General features: G+C 39.5%; 1 protein-coding gene across 14 annotated transcripts in view; it reads left to right on the top strand.

Annotated features, from left to right (window-relative positions):
- The window catches only part of PTK2 (protein tyrosine kinase 2), a 345,258-nt gene that overhangs the window by 259,979 nt on the left and 68,450 nt on the right, over window positions 1–16,829 (top strand). For all 14 annotated transcript variants that reach the window (XM_063643575.1, XM_055287368.1, XM_055287364.1 and 11 more), the window contains 3 exons: window positions 826–926; window positions 5,029–5,118; window positions 8,663–8,867. In XM_063643575.1, coding sequence (XP_063499645.1) covers window positions 826–926; window positions 5,029–5,118; window positions 8,663–8,867 — 396 coding nt within the window. The remainder of the gene's footprint in view (window positions 1–825; window positions 927–5,028; window positions 5,119–8,662; window positions 8,868–16,829) is intronic.

Raw genomic sequence — 16,829 nt, 5'->3', positions numbered from 1 at the left:
TGCATTATGTCCTATCAGAGTGAGATGCCGTGGCTTGTTAATACACATTTACAGGATTTTTACACACGTGGAGTTTAAAACATTGTGATACTTTCAGGTCACTTATTCCTTACACAAACACTATAGAGAACCTGTACTTGGCAGCAGAGCAGTGAACATGTGGAAGTGTTCTCTGAAACAAATATTGTCCTGGAACTTTCCAGGACAACACAGCCTTATGAGTGACGTCTGTTGGCATTCTGCGGAATTTCTGTTTATAGCCTGAGTCTCTGTTTGAATGCAAGTAAAGACCCTTAAAATTTGTTTGCCAAGTATCATATTGGAATTGGTGTTTTGTTATCCGGCATTAATACAAACTTCATCCAAAAATAAAACATAAAAAATAAGTCTCTAAAAAAATAAACTGCATCAGCAAAATCAAGTTTTCAGAAGGCAACTCTTATTTAATGATATCTCTTTTGGAATGGCAGTGTTATAGGCCCCAGTTGTATATCACTGTCTATCAGTTAAGGCAGTTGGTAATATGGTTTTATGAACAGTAATAAGGATTTTCATTATTTTAGAATATACTTTGCCATCATTCAAAGTAATCATCATATCAGTGGATAAATATCTGGCAAAAAGAATATATATGAAGTAAATTTTGTGTGTGTGTGTGTGTGTGTATGAGATTTATTATATATATCCTATAATAAATACCATGTAATCTGCTCGCATTGTATATAAGCTGTCTTTCAAAGTGCCTATTGGTATGTCTTTATATATGAGCTTGTAGGTTTGTTTTTCTTATTTTAAGTCTTATTGTCTCAAATTCTTCTTTATCAGGGACATTGCTGCTCGGAATGTTCTGGTGTCCTCAAATGATTGTGTAAAATTAGGAGACTTTGGATTATCCCGATATATGGAAGATAGTACTTACTACAAAGGTAAGAAATCTGAGTAGTACCTAAGAAATAGGCTTGGAATCTTTAACGTATTTCTAAAAACAGTATGTTCTAATATGCTCACCTGATCTTTGACAGAGATATAAAATCAACTAAATGGAGGAAGTGACAGCCTTCTCAATAATGGTGCTGGAGCAATTGGACATCCTTAGGCAAAAAATAGACCTCAATTTAAACCTCTGAATCCCATTTCAGATTAACTCAGAATAGATTATCGACTTAATTACAAAATATTAAATTTTTAGAAAAAAACACAAGAGTAAATATTTGGCATCTGGGGTAGACCAGGGATCCTTAGACTTGACACCAGAAACAAGGATTCATAAAAGGAAAAAGTTGATAAACTGAACCTCATAAAAATTACACATTTTTGTTCTGCCAAAGACCCCATTAAAAGGATGAAAAGAGAAGCTACAGAGTAGGAGAAGATGAGTGCCAGCCACGTATCTGATAAAGCTGTTATCTAGAATATAAAAGGAACTCTTGAAACTTAGTAAAAAATGACACAAAGAATGCACTTAGAAATGGGCAAAATAGGAAGAGACATTTCATTGAAGAGGATATATGGATTGCACATAAGCATGTGAAGATGCAGATGTTCCACATCTGTGTCCATTAGGAAAATGCAAATTAAGAACACAATGGGATTACAGTACATACCTGTCAGTTGTTAAAATAAAGAATATGCTGGCGAAGATGCAGAGAAACTAAATTGCTGCTGGGAATGTAAAATGGTAGAGGCATTCTGGAAGAGAGTTTGGCAAATTCTTTAAAAATTAAGCATACAAGTATTATATGACCCAGGAATTGCACGTCTGGACATTTCTTCTGAAGAAACGAAAACTTGTACACAAAACCATACTCAAATGTTCATTGCAGTTGTATTTGTAATAGCCAGAAATTCAAATCAGCTCCAATGTCTTTCAATCAGTAGACACACCATCATCTTACACCAGATGCGGCTGGTTGTATTGATTGCCTTAGTGAAGGGGATCTGACTGAAAAATATGGAGGCTGCTAACTCCAGCACCTTGGATCTATTAGTTTGGTGGGATTTTTGTTTGCTTGTTTGGAGACAGGGTCTCGCATTGTCACTCAGGCTGGAGTGCAGTGGTGCAAACATGGCTCACTACAGCCTCGACCTCCTGAGCTCAAGCAGTCCGCCCATGTTAGCCTCCCAAATTGCTGGTACTACAGGCATGCGCCACCATGTCTGGCTAATTTTTTGTAGAGATGGGGTTTCGCCATGTTGCCTAGGCTGGTCTTTGATCAAACTCCTGGGCTGAAGCTATTCTCCTGCCTGCACCTCACAAAGTGCTGGGATTTCAGGCATGAACCATCATGTCCAGCCTCCATTACTTTTTTTTAACTGAAATCTAGCTCATGTCAGTTGTCTTTAATTTTGCCAATCTTGGAATCATTGAATTGGTTCTTCAAATTATTACTGAACTAATATTTTTCTGAATAATGTTTTCATACTCCTAGAACTTTAGCTAAGGTTTAGATAAATCCATATTGTGCTATTAATACTACTAATTATGACTACCCGTTTACAAAGGCCAGTTTCTTTCTTAGGGTATTTGATTTTTATATTGCAACAAAATGAGCCCAGATTTTTACATGAAAAGCTAGTCTCTTATTTTAATCTCATGACTATTCTCTTTCCATATATCTTCTGTATATTATTGCCTGTCACTATTTTATTTTTTAAATTCATTTTTAATTTTTTTTTTTTTTTTTTTTGAGACAGAGTCTCACTCTGTTGCCCAGGCTGGAGTGCAGTGGCACTATCTGGGCTCACTGCAAGCTCCGCCTCCCAAGTTCACGCCATTCTCCTGCCACAGCCTCCTGAGTAGCTGGGACTACAGGCGCCCGCCACCACACCCGGCTAATTTTTTGTATTTTTACTAGAGACAGAGTTTCACCGTGTTAGCCAGGATGGTCTCGATCTCCTGACCTCATGATCCGCCCACCTCGGCCTCCCAAAGTGCTGGAATTACAGGCATGAGCCACTGCGCCTGGCCTAATTTTTTAAATTAAATTTTTTTTTAAGACAGGGTCTCATCCTGTCACCCAGGCTGGAGTGCAGTGGCATGAGCACAAGTCACTTCAGCCTCAACCTTCTGGGCTCAAGTCATCCTCCTGCCTCAGCCTCCTGAGTAGCTGGGACCACAGGCACACGCCACCGTGCCCAGCTAATTTTTTGGTTTTTTTGTAAAGATGAGATCTCACTTTGTTGCCTAGATTGGTCTTGAACTCATGGGCTCAAGCGATCTTCCCACCTTGGCCTCCCAAAGTGCTGGGATTACAGGCATGAGCCACTGTGCCCAGCTACCTGTCACTATTTTTAAATGATCCTTTGATATATGAAAAGAAAATCAGTTGTTCATTCATTTTAATTATTTAGTCATTTAACTTAAAAAAGACAAAGTCAACTTTTCATTATTTCTAAATACATTTATATCCAGCTTCAATCTTAACTGTCCCAAGTCCTAGAATTCCAATAAAGAGCTAAGTTCCAAGTAGTATGATGTCCAAATTTTCGTATCATTTGAACAACATTTTAAACAGGCAGTTGACAAATTCACACAGATATCTTCTCAGAAAGGTTAATAAGTATGCATTCCATTAGGCTATAGAAATAAGTACAAACTCCAAAAGGTTAGAGATTCTTCAAAATGCTCCTCTTTCTAGGAATTCTAATAGTCTTCAGAGGCAACTCATTGCTTACAGAAGAAAGTCCAGACCCTTGACATGCTGGCAGAGCCCAGCCGCTCATGCTCCATGCTCTTCTGAATCAGGGCGCTGTTCCTGTGCCCTGCTCCCTTGACCAAACCCTTCTGCTCTTATATCCTCTCCCTGCAGCCTTCCCTGGTCATCCTCTCAGTCATTATTTCCTCTCCACTTGCAGGACACTTGGCATGTATTCACTATCTCTGTTACACCTTGTACCAAATTTGAGTATACTTCTGTCTGCCTTTTAGAATGAGCATTCCTTGAAAAAAAGGACTTGGGATTGTTCATCTTGAGAACTCAGCAGTTGAGGAAATGTTTACTAAGGTTTTGAGTGGTTTGCCTTTGTGGCACAAAGAAAACATTTAGGCCTGAAAAGGGAGCTGATTTCAGGCTTCCCTAGAGAAGTCCTTCTCATCCCATTGCCCCTTCCTGCCCTTCACATGCCTGATTATTTGTGGAGTCTGCGCTGGTGCATTCACCTAGTGGCTAACATATGTTTGTAATTCCCAAAATCATACTCAAGATGCTTTCATGGTCATTTGAGGACATGCACAAAGCAACAAAAAAATTGAGTATTCCCTAATACTCACATATGCAGCTGAGGTTCAGCAAGGCTGCAGTCTCTCCCTCCTGTCGCAGCCAGAGGAGGGAAGACAGGGTCAGGGCTGGGAGGGGACAGCACACGGCAGAGCCAGCAGCTCAGGCTCTGGTGGTTGAAGAGGTTTGAATCCCAACTCTGGCACCTGTTAGTAGGGCAGCCTTGGGCAAGTCACTTAACACATCTGAGCCTCCTTTTCTAAAGGAAATAGAACCTACCAGAATGAGTTGTTTTATGAGTGAAGATTGTAATCTGTGTGAGATATGAATATATGTGTACATATTTCTCCTGAGAGCAGGGGTTCTGTGTTTGCAACAACTTTATATAACGTAACTACCACCAGTGAGGATTGACTACATATTATTTATTATTAGCAGGACGTGTATATCAAGCATTCTAACCTACAGATAAGGGTCTCTTCTGTAAATTGTGGAATCTTATATAACGGAGCTGCACCCAATACCTGCACCTAAACCCCTGGTAAACCGAGGTTTGCTCTCCCTCCCTGTTCTTGGCCTCTCTGTAGAGGGAAGGACATTGGTATTTTATTTATCTACCATCTAACCATTCCTCACCCCTAAGTGACCTCAAAACATCAAGGAAATGAAAAGTAGTTCTCCCAAAGAAATGGAAGACTCAAGGATTCAAATAGTTAAAGCTTTTTCCTTTGATACTGAAAATCTCAGCTAGCTCTGTTAGATTCTTAAGCAGATAACAAGGAAAAATTATTTTCTAAAATTAATCTTCTAGCTTCCAAAGGAAAATTGCCTATTAAATGGATGGCTCCAGAGTCAATCAATTTTCGACGTTTTACCTCAGCTAGTGACGTATGGATGTTTGGTGAGTATTCTTAAAAGTTTTGTATTCTTTAAAAATTATATTTCATATGTTATACAAAAAAAATTATGTCTTTTTGGAATATGTAGATTGATTTGCCTTCCCTAACCTGATCATCTCCTCATCAGACTTTTGATTCATTTGACAGTAAATAGCCTGACATCTACTGTGCATCAGCTTCTGGGCACAGCTTCCATAAGGGTTCACAGTTCTGATTGCCCAGCTCCTTCCATCACTCTTCCTTTTTGTTCCCCTTTGCTGGCTCTTCTTTCCTCACAGGGGGATGTTTTGCTTATTTCCTTCTTTCTTTTCTCTCTCTCCCTTTGCCATCTCATTCATTCCTTTCATATGAATGACATTAAACAGTAAACACTTGGCCCCTCCAACCCTTAAGTATCTAAAATTCTACCTTGTCTCTTTATTCTGGAGTCCAGCCTCCTTCCTGACCTATCTCAAGACTTGGAAGTTTGATCCTTTGTCTTCTGTAGCTTCTGCTTTTTTGATAATCTCATTTGTTCCTCCCTACCTGCTGCAAGGTCATCATTCTCCTGCTCTGTGGTTATTGCAATTCCTTCTAGCTGGTGTAGGAGTGTGGCTCTCATTTATTCTTTGCTACTTATTTAAACTGCTTTATCCAAATTTTTAAATTACTCACTATTTTTAACACGAATGGCACTTCCCTCCACTCTACTCTCCATTTTTCTTCGTGTTATTCCTTTTACCCAGAATGCCTTATCCTGATATCTTCTTCCAGTTGAAATCCTACCTAACCCTCAAGGTCCACCTTAAATGTCCTTGGAGACTTCTTCCTTTCTGTACATTTCCTACACTTTCTCTTTATCATAACACTCATGTTGATCCTGTGAATAGACTTGTGGACTTGTTATCTCTGCTAAATTAGAAACTACTTTGGAGGAGATGCCCTGTTCAGATTATGTACCTTTTTTTCTCCTAGAAATAAAAATAACTTGATCAAGTATGTGTTCTTGTTTTTTCCTTCTGTTTACTTACTGTTGATTCTTAATCATCATTTAATGCCCCAGTAGATAACTAGGTAAAGGAAAGAACTTTCAAATAGAACAGGATATGGCATGACATGATTAGAAAAAGCTCTGAAGTCCAATTGATGTGTGTTCAAATCCCAAGGCCTTGATTATTATCTGTGTAATCCACAGAGCAAGTAACTTATCCTTTCAGAGAAATTTCGTGTTTCAAAACTTCTAAGATGCCTATTTTTTTTACATGTTAACATTTCTGGAACTGGAGTGTATCTTAAAATTAGTGGCATTTTACAGTTGGTAATAATTGGAGGCATTTTTTAATGTAGTTGTCCTTGCTTTCACTCATGTGGACTTTGTTTTGTTAATATTGTTGTTACTGTAATGTCTGAATGACTTTAAAAGAACTCTTTTGGTAAGAATAAAAATTCTAAGAGGGAAGAAAGAATTGTATCATACTTTAGTTTTCAACATTCTCCTCCCTTTTTTGGTCTTATAAAGTAATGATGTTTCATTAACTACTATAATCAGTAGATGTGATTTTTGTCAAATGTGGTAAAATGCAATATTTAAAGAAACATAAGGTTACCGTGAGGATTAAGGGTAATATATAAGACTGGGCATGGTGGCTGATGCCTATAATGCTAGTCCTTTGGGAGGCCAAGGAGGGAGGATCACTTTAATCCAGGAGTTCAAGACCAGCCTGGACAACTTAGCAAGACCCCATCTCTACAAAAAAAAATACAAAAATCAGCTGGTTTGGGTGGCGCATGCTGATAGTTTCAGCTACTCAGGAGGTTGAGGTGGGAGGATCACTTGAGCCTGGGAAGTGGAGGCTGCAATGAGCTGTGATGGAGAGTTTGTCTCAAAAATATATATATTTGTAAAATTTCTAAGAAGTGTGCCAGGAACACATTAAGTTCTCAAGAAATGATATCCAGTGTTGCTACTACTGATAATATTGTTGTAACTTCTGGTGAGAAAAGCAGCACTAAGGCATTTTTTTTGTCAGATACTGTTTACATTGAAATTCTTGGATTCTTGGCTAAGTTCAGAATCTAACTCACATCAAGATGACAATATGCTTTGCTTCTTTTGAGGCAGATTTCATTCTAGGTTCTAAAGATGCAAAAATAAAGTCACAGTTCGTTTCTTCAAGTCATCAGTTGTACATTGTTTTGTGATAGAAGTAGATTTGAAATGACAAAAACTTTTCCCAGAGGAAAAGCATTATAAAGAACTACATTACAAATGTACCTACAAAGAAGAGAGCTTGTGAGGAAGGTAAAGGGATGTTTTTGGCGTGTTCCACAGGTAGCAAGAAGCCCAGAATAGCCAAGCGCAGAGTAGTGATGATAAGGCACTAGGAGAAAACATTCATCCTTTACGCCACCAGTTCTCTCCGTTTCCTTTCCATTGCATTATATGTGCATTGCCAGTTTTAAGTTTCTTGTTTGTTTTAAAGGTGAATTTTTAAATTTTTTTTTTTTGAATTTTAGATTCAGAGGGTCCATGTGCAGGTTTGTTACATGGATATGTTGCACAGTCCTAAGGTTTGGGCTTCAATTGAACCTATCACACAAATAGTGAACATAGTACCCAGTGGGTAGTTTTTCAACCATTACCCACCTCCTTCCCTCCCTGCTCTTTTATTCCCCGGTGTCTGTTGTTCCCATCTTCAGTATCCAGGGTTTAGATCCCACTTATAAGTGAGAACATGCAGTGTTTGGCTTTCTGTTTCTGCATTAATTCACTTCGGATAAATGGCTTTCAGTTGTTTCCATGGTGCTGCAAAAGACATGATTTCATTCTTTTATGCCTGCATAGTATTCCGTGGCATAGATGTACTACATTTTCTTTATCCCATCTTAAAAGTGAATTTTTAAGGATTATTCAGAAGATACTGAGAAAGTATTGGATTTCCCAAGGGTGGAGTGCAAGTAAACTTTTTGAGGTCACACTGTGGCATTTATAGACAAGACGACTTGAAGCCCAAAGAAATTCACATCTTTCCTGGGGGAAAACAGTGACCAGTCCATGAATAAACCAGATAATGATGCCTTTATGCACTCTAGACAAGAAGCGGCCAACCTTGTTAAGGGAAACATTTTAAGGAATCTGAGTTTTCCAAAAGCGTAAGACTTATACTAGGATTTTCTTTATTGGACCTCAGGTCAGCTGCTCTAATTATAAATAGGTGAGACCGAAGTGGGGCAGATTAAAATTCAGCATTTTTTGAACTACTTCATTAAGCCATGAAGTACCACTGTAGCTAGTGGGCAATTTTCTAATAGAGGATTTCTAGAGAAATAAACCTCTGAGAAAAATTACAGCATTTTTCTTGATAATAATTTAACATTTCATTATTTACATCATGTTAAATCATTAGGTTATTTTATACTAGAGTTAATATAATGCTGCTTTGGTAGATAATTTGCCCATTACATCCCAGCTGGTACTCTAGTGCCTAGAAGAATGATATTCCTGGAACCTGGGAGTTACACTTTTCATACTGAGCTCACTGTTGTGTTTTCATTCCCACTTGACAGGTGTGTGTATGTGGGAGATACTGATGCATGGTGTGAAGCCTTTTCAAGGAGTGAAGAACAATGATGTAATCGGTCGAATTGAAAATGGGGAAAGATTACCAATGCCTCCAAATTGTCCTCCTACCCTCTACAGCCTTATGACGAAATGTTGGGCCTATGACCCCAGCAGGCGGCCCAGGTTTACTGAACTTAAAGCTCAGCTCAGGTAGGAGTTGGCGGGAGAGAGGGCCTGGGGGTGGGGGCAGATTATGCTGCTTCTCCTCCTTGCAGTAATAGCATTTTAAGGTGATTATATCAGTATGTCTAAGGCCGAACTATTTTTCGTTCAAATGCAATTACTTTTAAAATTGATTTGCATTTCTTTGTACCTTGCTAGAGTCTTAAGTAAATTATATCTTTAAAATTTTAATAAAGCTCCAATTATGGTCAAATCTCTCTCCCCTAGCTTCTGACTTAGCATGGCTTACAAGATCCGTAATAACTTAGTCCCTACTTACCTCACTAATCTCATCTAACACAACCCTCCATCTCTATCTCCCTCACAGTTTGTGATCCAGCAATACCTACTTATAATTCTCCTAACACAGCTCACTGCCTTTTCACATGCTGTCTTCGCTCCCAGAAATCCCTTTCCTGACCTTTGCCACCTATAAACTTTTATTCAGTTTTCAGAACCCAGCTCAGATGTTACCTGCTTCAGAAAGCCTTCCTAATCAACCCTTCCCTGAAAGAGATAGTTACTCCTTTGGCACCTTTTGAATACTTCTGTTTTTATATTTGAAACGTCCATTGCTTGTTCAGGTGCCATTTTGTGGCTCCTACTTCATGCCAGCTACTGTTAAACCCCTGGAGGAAGCACTCAGGGACATTAGTGTGCTGAATCCCTCAGAGAAGCATGTGCATACTCTACCCTGTTGCCTGGCCTGGAGAGGTTCTTGTTTGCTTGTGTGTGTCCCCAGCTACAATCAGAGCTCTTGACGGGCATCATTGTGTCTTACTGATTTCTGTAGCCCCAGTGCCAAGCGTAGGACCAGGCACCATATAAGTGCTCAATAAACATTTGTTGAATTGAATTGAATTGGAGTCTAGAATGAGACTTAATACTGTAATAAACAAGATATTGTAATATAACACATAGGCATGAGAAGCTTTATTATGTAAACAATACCATGGTTCAGTGTGTGCTGTGTCACCTGTTTTCACACTTGGGGACTTCCTCCATTTTGTGTGAGTTTTTATGGGTTTGTTTTTCATGCTGTATTTTAGTCTTTTTCCTAAAAATCATCAACTGCAGGGTCCAGGCTTTCACCATCTAGCCCAGCCTTTTCACCACATGTTCAAGCTGTTCAACCTGCTAGACAGGATTCCTTTTAAGGAGAGTATTTCAAAGAAGAATTAAGACCTATATGTAGAAGCACAAAGGATTCATCCAGTCTGAAAATGTTTGCTAAGCACCTTTGTTATTCTAAGCCAGGTTCCGTGGGTTCAACAGTGAACAAGACCCAATCCCTGCCCCCAGAGAGTTTAAAGTCTGGTGGAGGAGACCGAGCTATCACTGGTTATTACAATACAGTGAGCACCACATTGGAAAGACCAGCCACACTCTTGGTCTCCATCCCCATAACTCTCACGCACTGGCCTGGTTCTACTTTTCAAGGCCCCATAGAACAACCCTACACTGCCTTTCACACGATAGGCCTTCAGGGTAATTCTGAACAGCTTCCTTACCTCCTCTTAGTTTCTTCAAGCCAAAAATCTTCAGTTCCTTAATTAATTCTCATATAACTTAACTGCCTATTCTCTCACTTTTACAGCTGGTTTTTGGACATGCTTTATTGCATATTTTGCTCCTATTTGTTCCTCCTTGATCTTTCCTCAGGATTTGACAGATTCTGTCCTTGACCTTGTTCCTCTCTGATACCAGCTCTATCACCCCACCTCCCTGGCATCTCTTTCTACCTCACTAACTTGCCATCTCTCCACCTTTACTATGAGTATTAACCGAATTTCTGTTCTCAGCCTCTTATTTTCTCCCATTTTCTCTCATTACTCTTCCTGGATCTCTGACCCATTCACACGGCTTTGCTTCTCATCTCTGTCTGTCTGTAGTTCTGGTCCTGCCCTTTTCTCAAGTCCCAAACCTACATTTTAAATTGCTGGCTGGGCATCATGTTTATCCAGAAAGCAAAGCTGTTACATTCTCCTCTAAGCCAGCCCTTCCTCCTCACTTCCTCCAGGTTGGAATAGTGCCTTTATCTTCGACACCATCTTGGAGTCATGCTTCACTCCTTGTGCCTACCCCCCACCCTCCATCCCACGCTCTTCTCCCATCTGTCTGGCATGACCAGCTGAGTCAATCTTCCTGAACTGTCACTGGAAAAATAATTCCCCTGGTCAAAACAACTTTCAGTGGGGTTTTGTCACCTTTTATGTTTGGGTAAAGGCTTCCACAGTAACATTTAGGCCTCATTTCATTATGGCCTGAGATTGTCTTCTCATCCCTTTCACACACAGTAGCTAAACTAACCCTCCTCTCAGCCCAGAATGCCTCCTTCTTCACTTGGGGAGATCTTACCCATCTTTCTCGGATTCTTTCACGCAGTGGGTCTTCTGTGACTTCACAGCTGACTAGCCTCCACCCTGTGAGTCTCCAAAGCTCTTTGTTCTTGTCAAGCTTACCCTATGCTGCCATAGATGGCTGCAACCCGTGTTCAATTCAGTTCGATAAACACTGTTGAGCACCTACAGTAGCTGAGCCTGGTGCTAGTCACTGGGGCAAAGATGACTAAAACACTTTTCCTGCCCTCGAGGAGCTCACAGTCTAGTATGTCTCATCCCCTACTAGACTGAAGCTCCTTGAGGACAGGGATGGTCATACTCACCTCGGTGTTGCCCAAACCTCCAGGCCAGGAGCCTAGCTAGCTAGATACAGGAAGGGTCACCCAGGCACTGAATTCAAGGCTTAGAACATATGAGTGATTCTTAATATTAAGGAATGCTCCACTGAGATAAATTATCTCCAAAAAGTATCCAATACATATTTTTAGAACTACATATAATTACTTTAAATATGTACGTGTAGTATAATTTATGGATATCTTCTTATATACTACTAGCACAGGTAATTGAGGATTCATTCATTCTGCATTGTTCTGTTTTATAAATGGTGTTTAACTTTGCGTTTTGAACATATACAATTGGGCTACCAAATAGGCCATCATTTTATATTATAAAATGTAACTATATAATATAATTGCTTACTTGGACATTTACATATAACAGTGTATCACGATAACTAGGTTATTAATTTTTTTCAAAATTTTTATTATTTCCAGGATTTTAACAAAGAAATAATAAGTTTGGATAGCCCTTTGGTAGTTAAAATTATGGTAGTTAAAAATGTTTCCCAAATCCCATTCTTCTTCTCGACCTCGAAAGAATTCTCCTTCCCTACCTTGAAAGAATAGTTGCAAGTAGACTCAAATTACTGTGGGATTCCCCTCATCTTTAACTGGAGTATATGCATGTGTATTTTATTTTGTTGAGGCAGGGTCTCCTCTGTTGCCCAGGCTAGAGTGCAGTGTCACCATCTCCGCTGCCTGCAACCTCCACCTCCCATGCTCAAGTGATTCTCCCACCTTAGCCTCCCAAGTAGCTGGGACTACAGGCATGCACACCACACCACCACACCCAGCTAATTTTTTGTATTTTTGGTAGAGATGGGGTTTCCATGTTGCCCAGGCTGGTCTCAAACTCCAGAGCTCAAGCAATCCACCCACCTTGGCCTTTCAAAGTACTGAGATTACAGGCATGAGCCGCCATGCCCAGCCTTGTATATTTGTTTTTGACTATATTAGTTGAGAAGTGATTTTTGGTATGGAACTTGTTGGGCAAACTCATAGGAAAATCACCTTGGTCGTACTTTGATGAGGTGATGTCTGTGACTCAAGGAACCTGTCCTTCTTACATCCTGTTTACTTATTCATAGGTATGAATTCATTGAGAAGTAGAATGAGATTAACCTGCCAGTGGCCTATTATGAAGTATAAAAAATTCCTCAATAGGAATACTTTTAATTGATCAACAGTGAAATTTTCTTATAATGCGTACTCTAGCATTTTTGTGCTTTATGACTGTCAGGTTATAAGAGCACACTAAATAGTTTTTGAGTGAAAAATCATTTGGCCGGGCACGGTGGCTCACGCCTGTGATACCAGCACTTTGGGAGGCCGAGGCAGGCGGATCACCTGAGGTCAGGAGTTCGAGACAAACCTGGCCAACATGGTGAAACCCCGTCTCTACTAAAAATACAAAAATTAGCCGGGCGCGGTGGCAGGCACCTGTAATCCCAGCTACTCAAGAGGCTGAGGCAAGAGAGTCGCTTGAACCTGGGGAGGCAGAGGTTGCAGTGAGCCGGTATCACGCCTTTGCACTCCAGCCTGGGAGACAAGAGTGAGACTTTGTCTCAAAAAAAAAAAAAAAAAGGCATTTAATTCCTGGTTACTTCAGTTAATTCTTTGTTAGGTTCTATGACAGGGAAACCATAATAAACAGCTTTAGTATTTGCCTTTTTGCAGGTATGTTCAAAAATAATATGTCCCAACAGTACTCTTCTTGACTAAGGTGTTGGTACCACTATTTTAAAAAAGAACATCAGCTTTATCTCAGATTAGAAAAATATTTTAGGTTAATGTTAAAATTCTTAAATATATTTTGGGCAAATTAGGGCAGTAAACAAAATTATCACTTTAAAATTTTGTGTTATGATTTTTGTATATTTTAAAACTTCTTATTGATGTTTAATAAACACACCAAGAAGTGACAGCTCACTGGATTTCCACCAGTTGGATACTGTCTGTCACCAGCATCCAAAATGAAAATACTATCAGCACCCCAGAAATCTTCCACATGCCCCTTTCTAATCACTGTTCACCCTCCAAGGGTAACGTCTGTCTTGACCACAGATTGGTTCTGCCTGTTTTTGAACATGATATAAATGGTATCAGTCAGTACTTACTTTATATATATAACTTATTTTACTCAACAGTTTGTGGGATTAATCCATATTATTCATGTAGTTATACTCAATTCTCATTGTTGTATAGTGTTCCTTTTGTGAATATACTATAGTTTATTCCACTGTTGGTGGAAATTTGTATACTTCTAATTTGGGGCTATCAAGAATATTGCTCTGCGAAGTAGAGGATATAGTAAGTGGTGTGTATACAGATTTACCTGGGGCTTTATGTTCTAAAGAACACCAGTCTTGTAAGTATCACCTTGGAAAGCAGTCCATGATTTTGAACTGGTCTTCCATCATTGAGCTCTTTAGGAATATTTTTAGAAGCAGTACCATGTGCATTGATAGCAAGTCTCCATCCTCTGCAGTTAGCTCTTCTAGTTATAACATTGAAATAACTAATAGTTATAGAGCAATCTCTGTTGGCAGGCATTGTGCCATGAACTTTTATACACTACTTCACCTTAATCCTCACAGTCCTGGGACATATAGGTAGTATCTTCATTGTCAGTTTACGATGATGAGGAGACTGAAACTGTGTGGTTAGGCACCTGATAGAAGGACACAGAGCTGGAATTCAAGCTAGGTCCACCTGAGTCCAGAGCTTGAGCTATGAGCTGTCATGTTCTACTGACTGCCTTGATGTTTATTGGCTAGAAGTCATTAAGTGTGCCTGCCATCTTATGATTTGGACTGGTGAGCAGGTTGTTAATATTGGTTAGTTAAAAAGGAAAAAGAAAGAAAAAAATACTATTACAGAGAATTCCTGCAGCTTGTTTTCTTACGTTGTTTGAGTATCAACCAAAGTCCTTAAAAGGAATGGCAGCATCACTAGCAGATGCACAGAGGCCCTACCCACGGGCTTTGAGGGGGGACATGGCTTCCTTGTGTACTTTCAAAGTATTTTCTTACTGGTTTTACTTGTTTCATTGGCATATTTTGAGTGTGTTGTATTTTGCTTCTGTGGAACACAATTATTTCACATACAGTGGGGAGCCGGTTTGGAAGTTTTGAACAAGTCACCCAGAGTTGACTTCAAGCAGATCAGAGCCAAGCCATGGCACAGTGTCATCCAGAGAGCCTGCTGGGAACTGCTTCTACACAGAGCTTTCACTCCAGCTGGGGAGTGTTGGGAGTTTTTGTTTGGAGTTTTTGTTTTTGATTTTGTGTGTGTGTGTTTCTTTGGTTTTCGGTTTTTAGTTATTTGTCTTAACCATGTGCTGTCATGTTTTGCTTCTTAACTTTATCAAACAAAACCAGCCTTTGGGAGAGTGTTTGGTCAGGGCTATAGCTTAGCTCAGCATGGGTGCAGACAGATTTTCTTACTTTTTTTTGATATCGCGTCTCAGTATCATACCTAAGTGAAGTTGCAAGGCATCTAAGGAACACAAACTATTTCAGTTGATCTGTGAGACTGCCAGTTCAAGCTATTATAGCAACACCTTGAGAGTAAATGGGCATGTGTGCGTGTATAAATTTTTCAAAGAATGTTTAAAAGATTATGTGGCCTTGGGCAAGTTACTAAGTCTCCCTTGTAAGAGCAAGATCACAAATACTACCCATATTCTCAAGATTAAATAAATAATCTGGCTGGGCGCAGTGGCTCACGCTTGTAATCTCAGCATTTTGGGAGGTCGAGGCAGGTGGATCACCTGAGGTCAGGAGTTCAAGACCAGCCTGGCCAACATGGTGAAACCCCGCCTCTACTAAAAATACAAAAAAATAGCCGGGCGCGGTGGCAGATGCCTGTGAATCCCAGCTACTCAGGAGGCTAAGGCAGGAGAATCGCATGAACCCAGGAGGCAGAGGTTGCAGTGAGCCGAGATCGTGCCACTGCACTCCAGCCTGGGCAACAAGAGTGAAACTCTGTCTCAAACAAACAGATAAATAAATAATCATGTCCATTGCTCATGGTAAGCACACACACTGTGTTAGCTAATTTAGAAGTAGGTAGTAGTAACAACAAAGCTTTTCCTGAAAATCCAGAAGGGACCTGGTGATCTTAGAGTACAGAAGAGTTATCAGTTATAGTTAGACATCCTTAAAAATATGTAGTTACTTGTATTTAATTTTAAGGTAACCAGTAACAGAATCGTGCAAAATTATGGGCTTTGGAATGACAGATCTCACTTTGAATCCTGGCCCCACCACTTAATATCCTTGCGGAACATCTTTAACTTTTCTTTATCTACTTTTTTTTTTTTTTTTTTTTTGAGATGGAGTCTCACACTGTCATCTAGGCTGGTGTGCTGGGGTGCAATCTCTGCTCACTGCAGCCTCCACCTCCCTGGTTCAAGCAGTTCTCTTGCCTCACCCTGCCGAATAGCTAAGATTATAGGCGCGTACCACTGTGCCAGGCTACTTTTTTTTGTATTTTTAGTAGAGACGGGGTTTCGCCATGTTGGCCAGGCTGGTCCTGAACTCCTGACCTCAAGTGATCCACCCTCCTGGGCCTCCCAAAGTGCTGGGATTACAGGCATGAGCCACCGTGCCCGGCCTTCTTTCTCTACTTTTCTAAAAAGTTTAGTACTCTTTCTACTCAGTAGCTACTTTCTGGGGTTCTTGTGAGATTTGAATTGAGTGTTAACTATTCTTATTATTCAGGTAATAAGAATACCAAGATACTTGTTATCAAAATACCAAGCACATCTTTTTAATGCTTTATAGATGTATTATAGAGATATGAATTTTAAAATATTAATCTGTGAACAGCATCTTAAACATGTTTAATCTGTTTTGGATTCTTCACTTACCCCACAACACGAACTTTAAATTAGAAGTTCTAGGTTTGATTAATGACATGAAATTGCTTGTACTACTGTGTTTTTTTAAGTGATTTTGTATTTGCTTCCAAAATTCCTTTCAAAGGTGGTGTCTAAATTCCTCCTTAGTCATTATACCAATATTTTTTTTTTTTTTGGCATTGCTATCCTATTGGGTTTAGATATTATCTGGAAGACTAATCTGTTTCACAGTTTTAGCTGTGGACAGTTAAAATGTTCACAGCATGTGAATTTTAGGAGTTTTTTGTTTGTGTTCTGTTTTGGCTCTCAGTCTTCCCAGTGATAAAAAACAAACTGCAAATCTGAATTTAATAGGAATTTAATGTAAAATGTAAATTGTTTCTACTGAAAATTATATCTTAGC

The sequence above is a fragment of the Symphalangus syndactylus genome, chromosome 7 (genome assembly GCF_028878055.3).
Source record: "Symphalangus syndactylus isolate Jambi chromosome 7, NHGRI_mSymSyn1-v2.1_pri, whole genome shotgun sequence".
NCBI lineage: Eukaryota > Metazoa > Chordata > Mammalia > Primates > Hylobatidae > Symphalangus > Symphalangus syndactylus.
The sequence above is the reverse complement of the archived record's forward strand: the minus strand, read 5'-3'. Positions and strand labels throughout refer to the sequence as shown.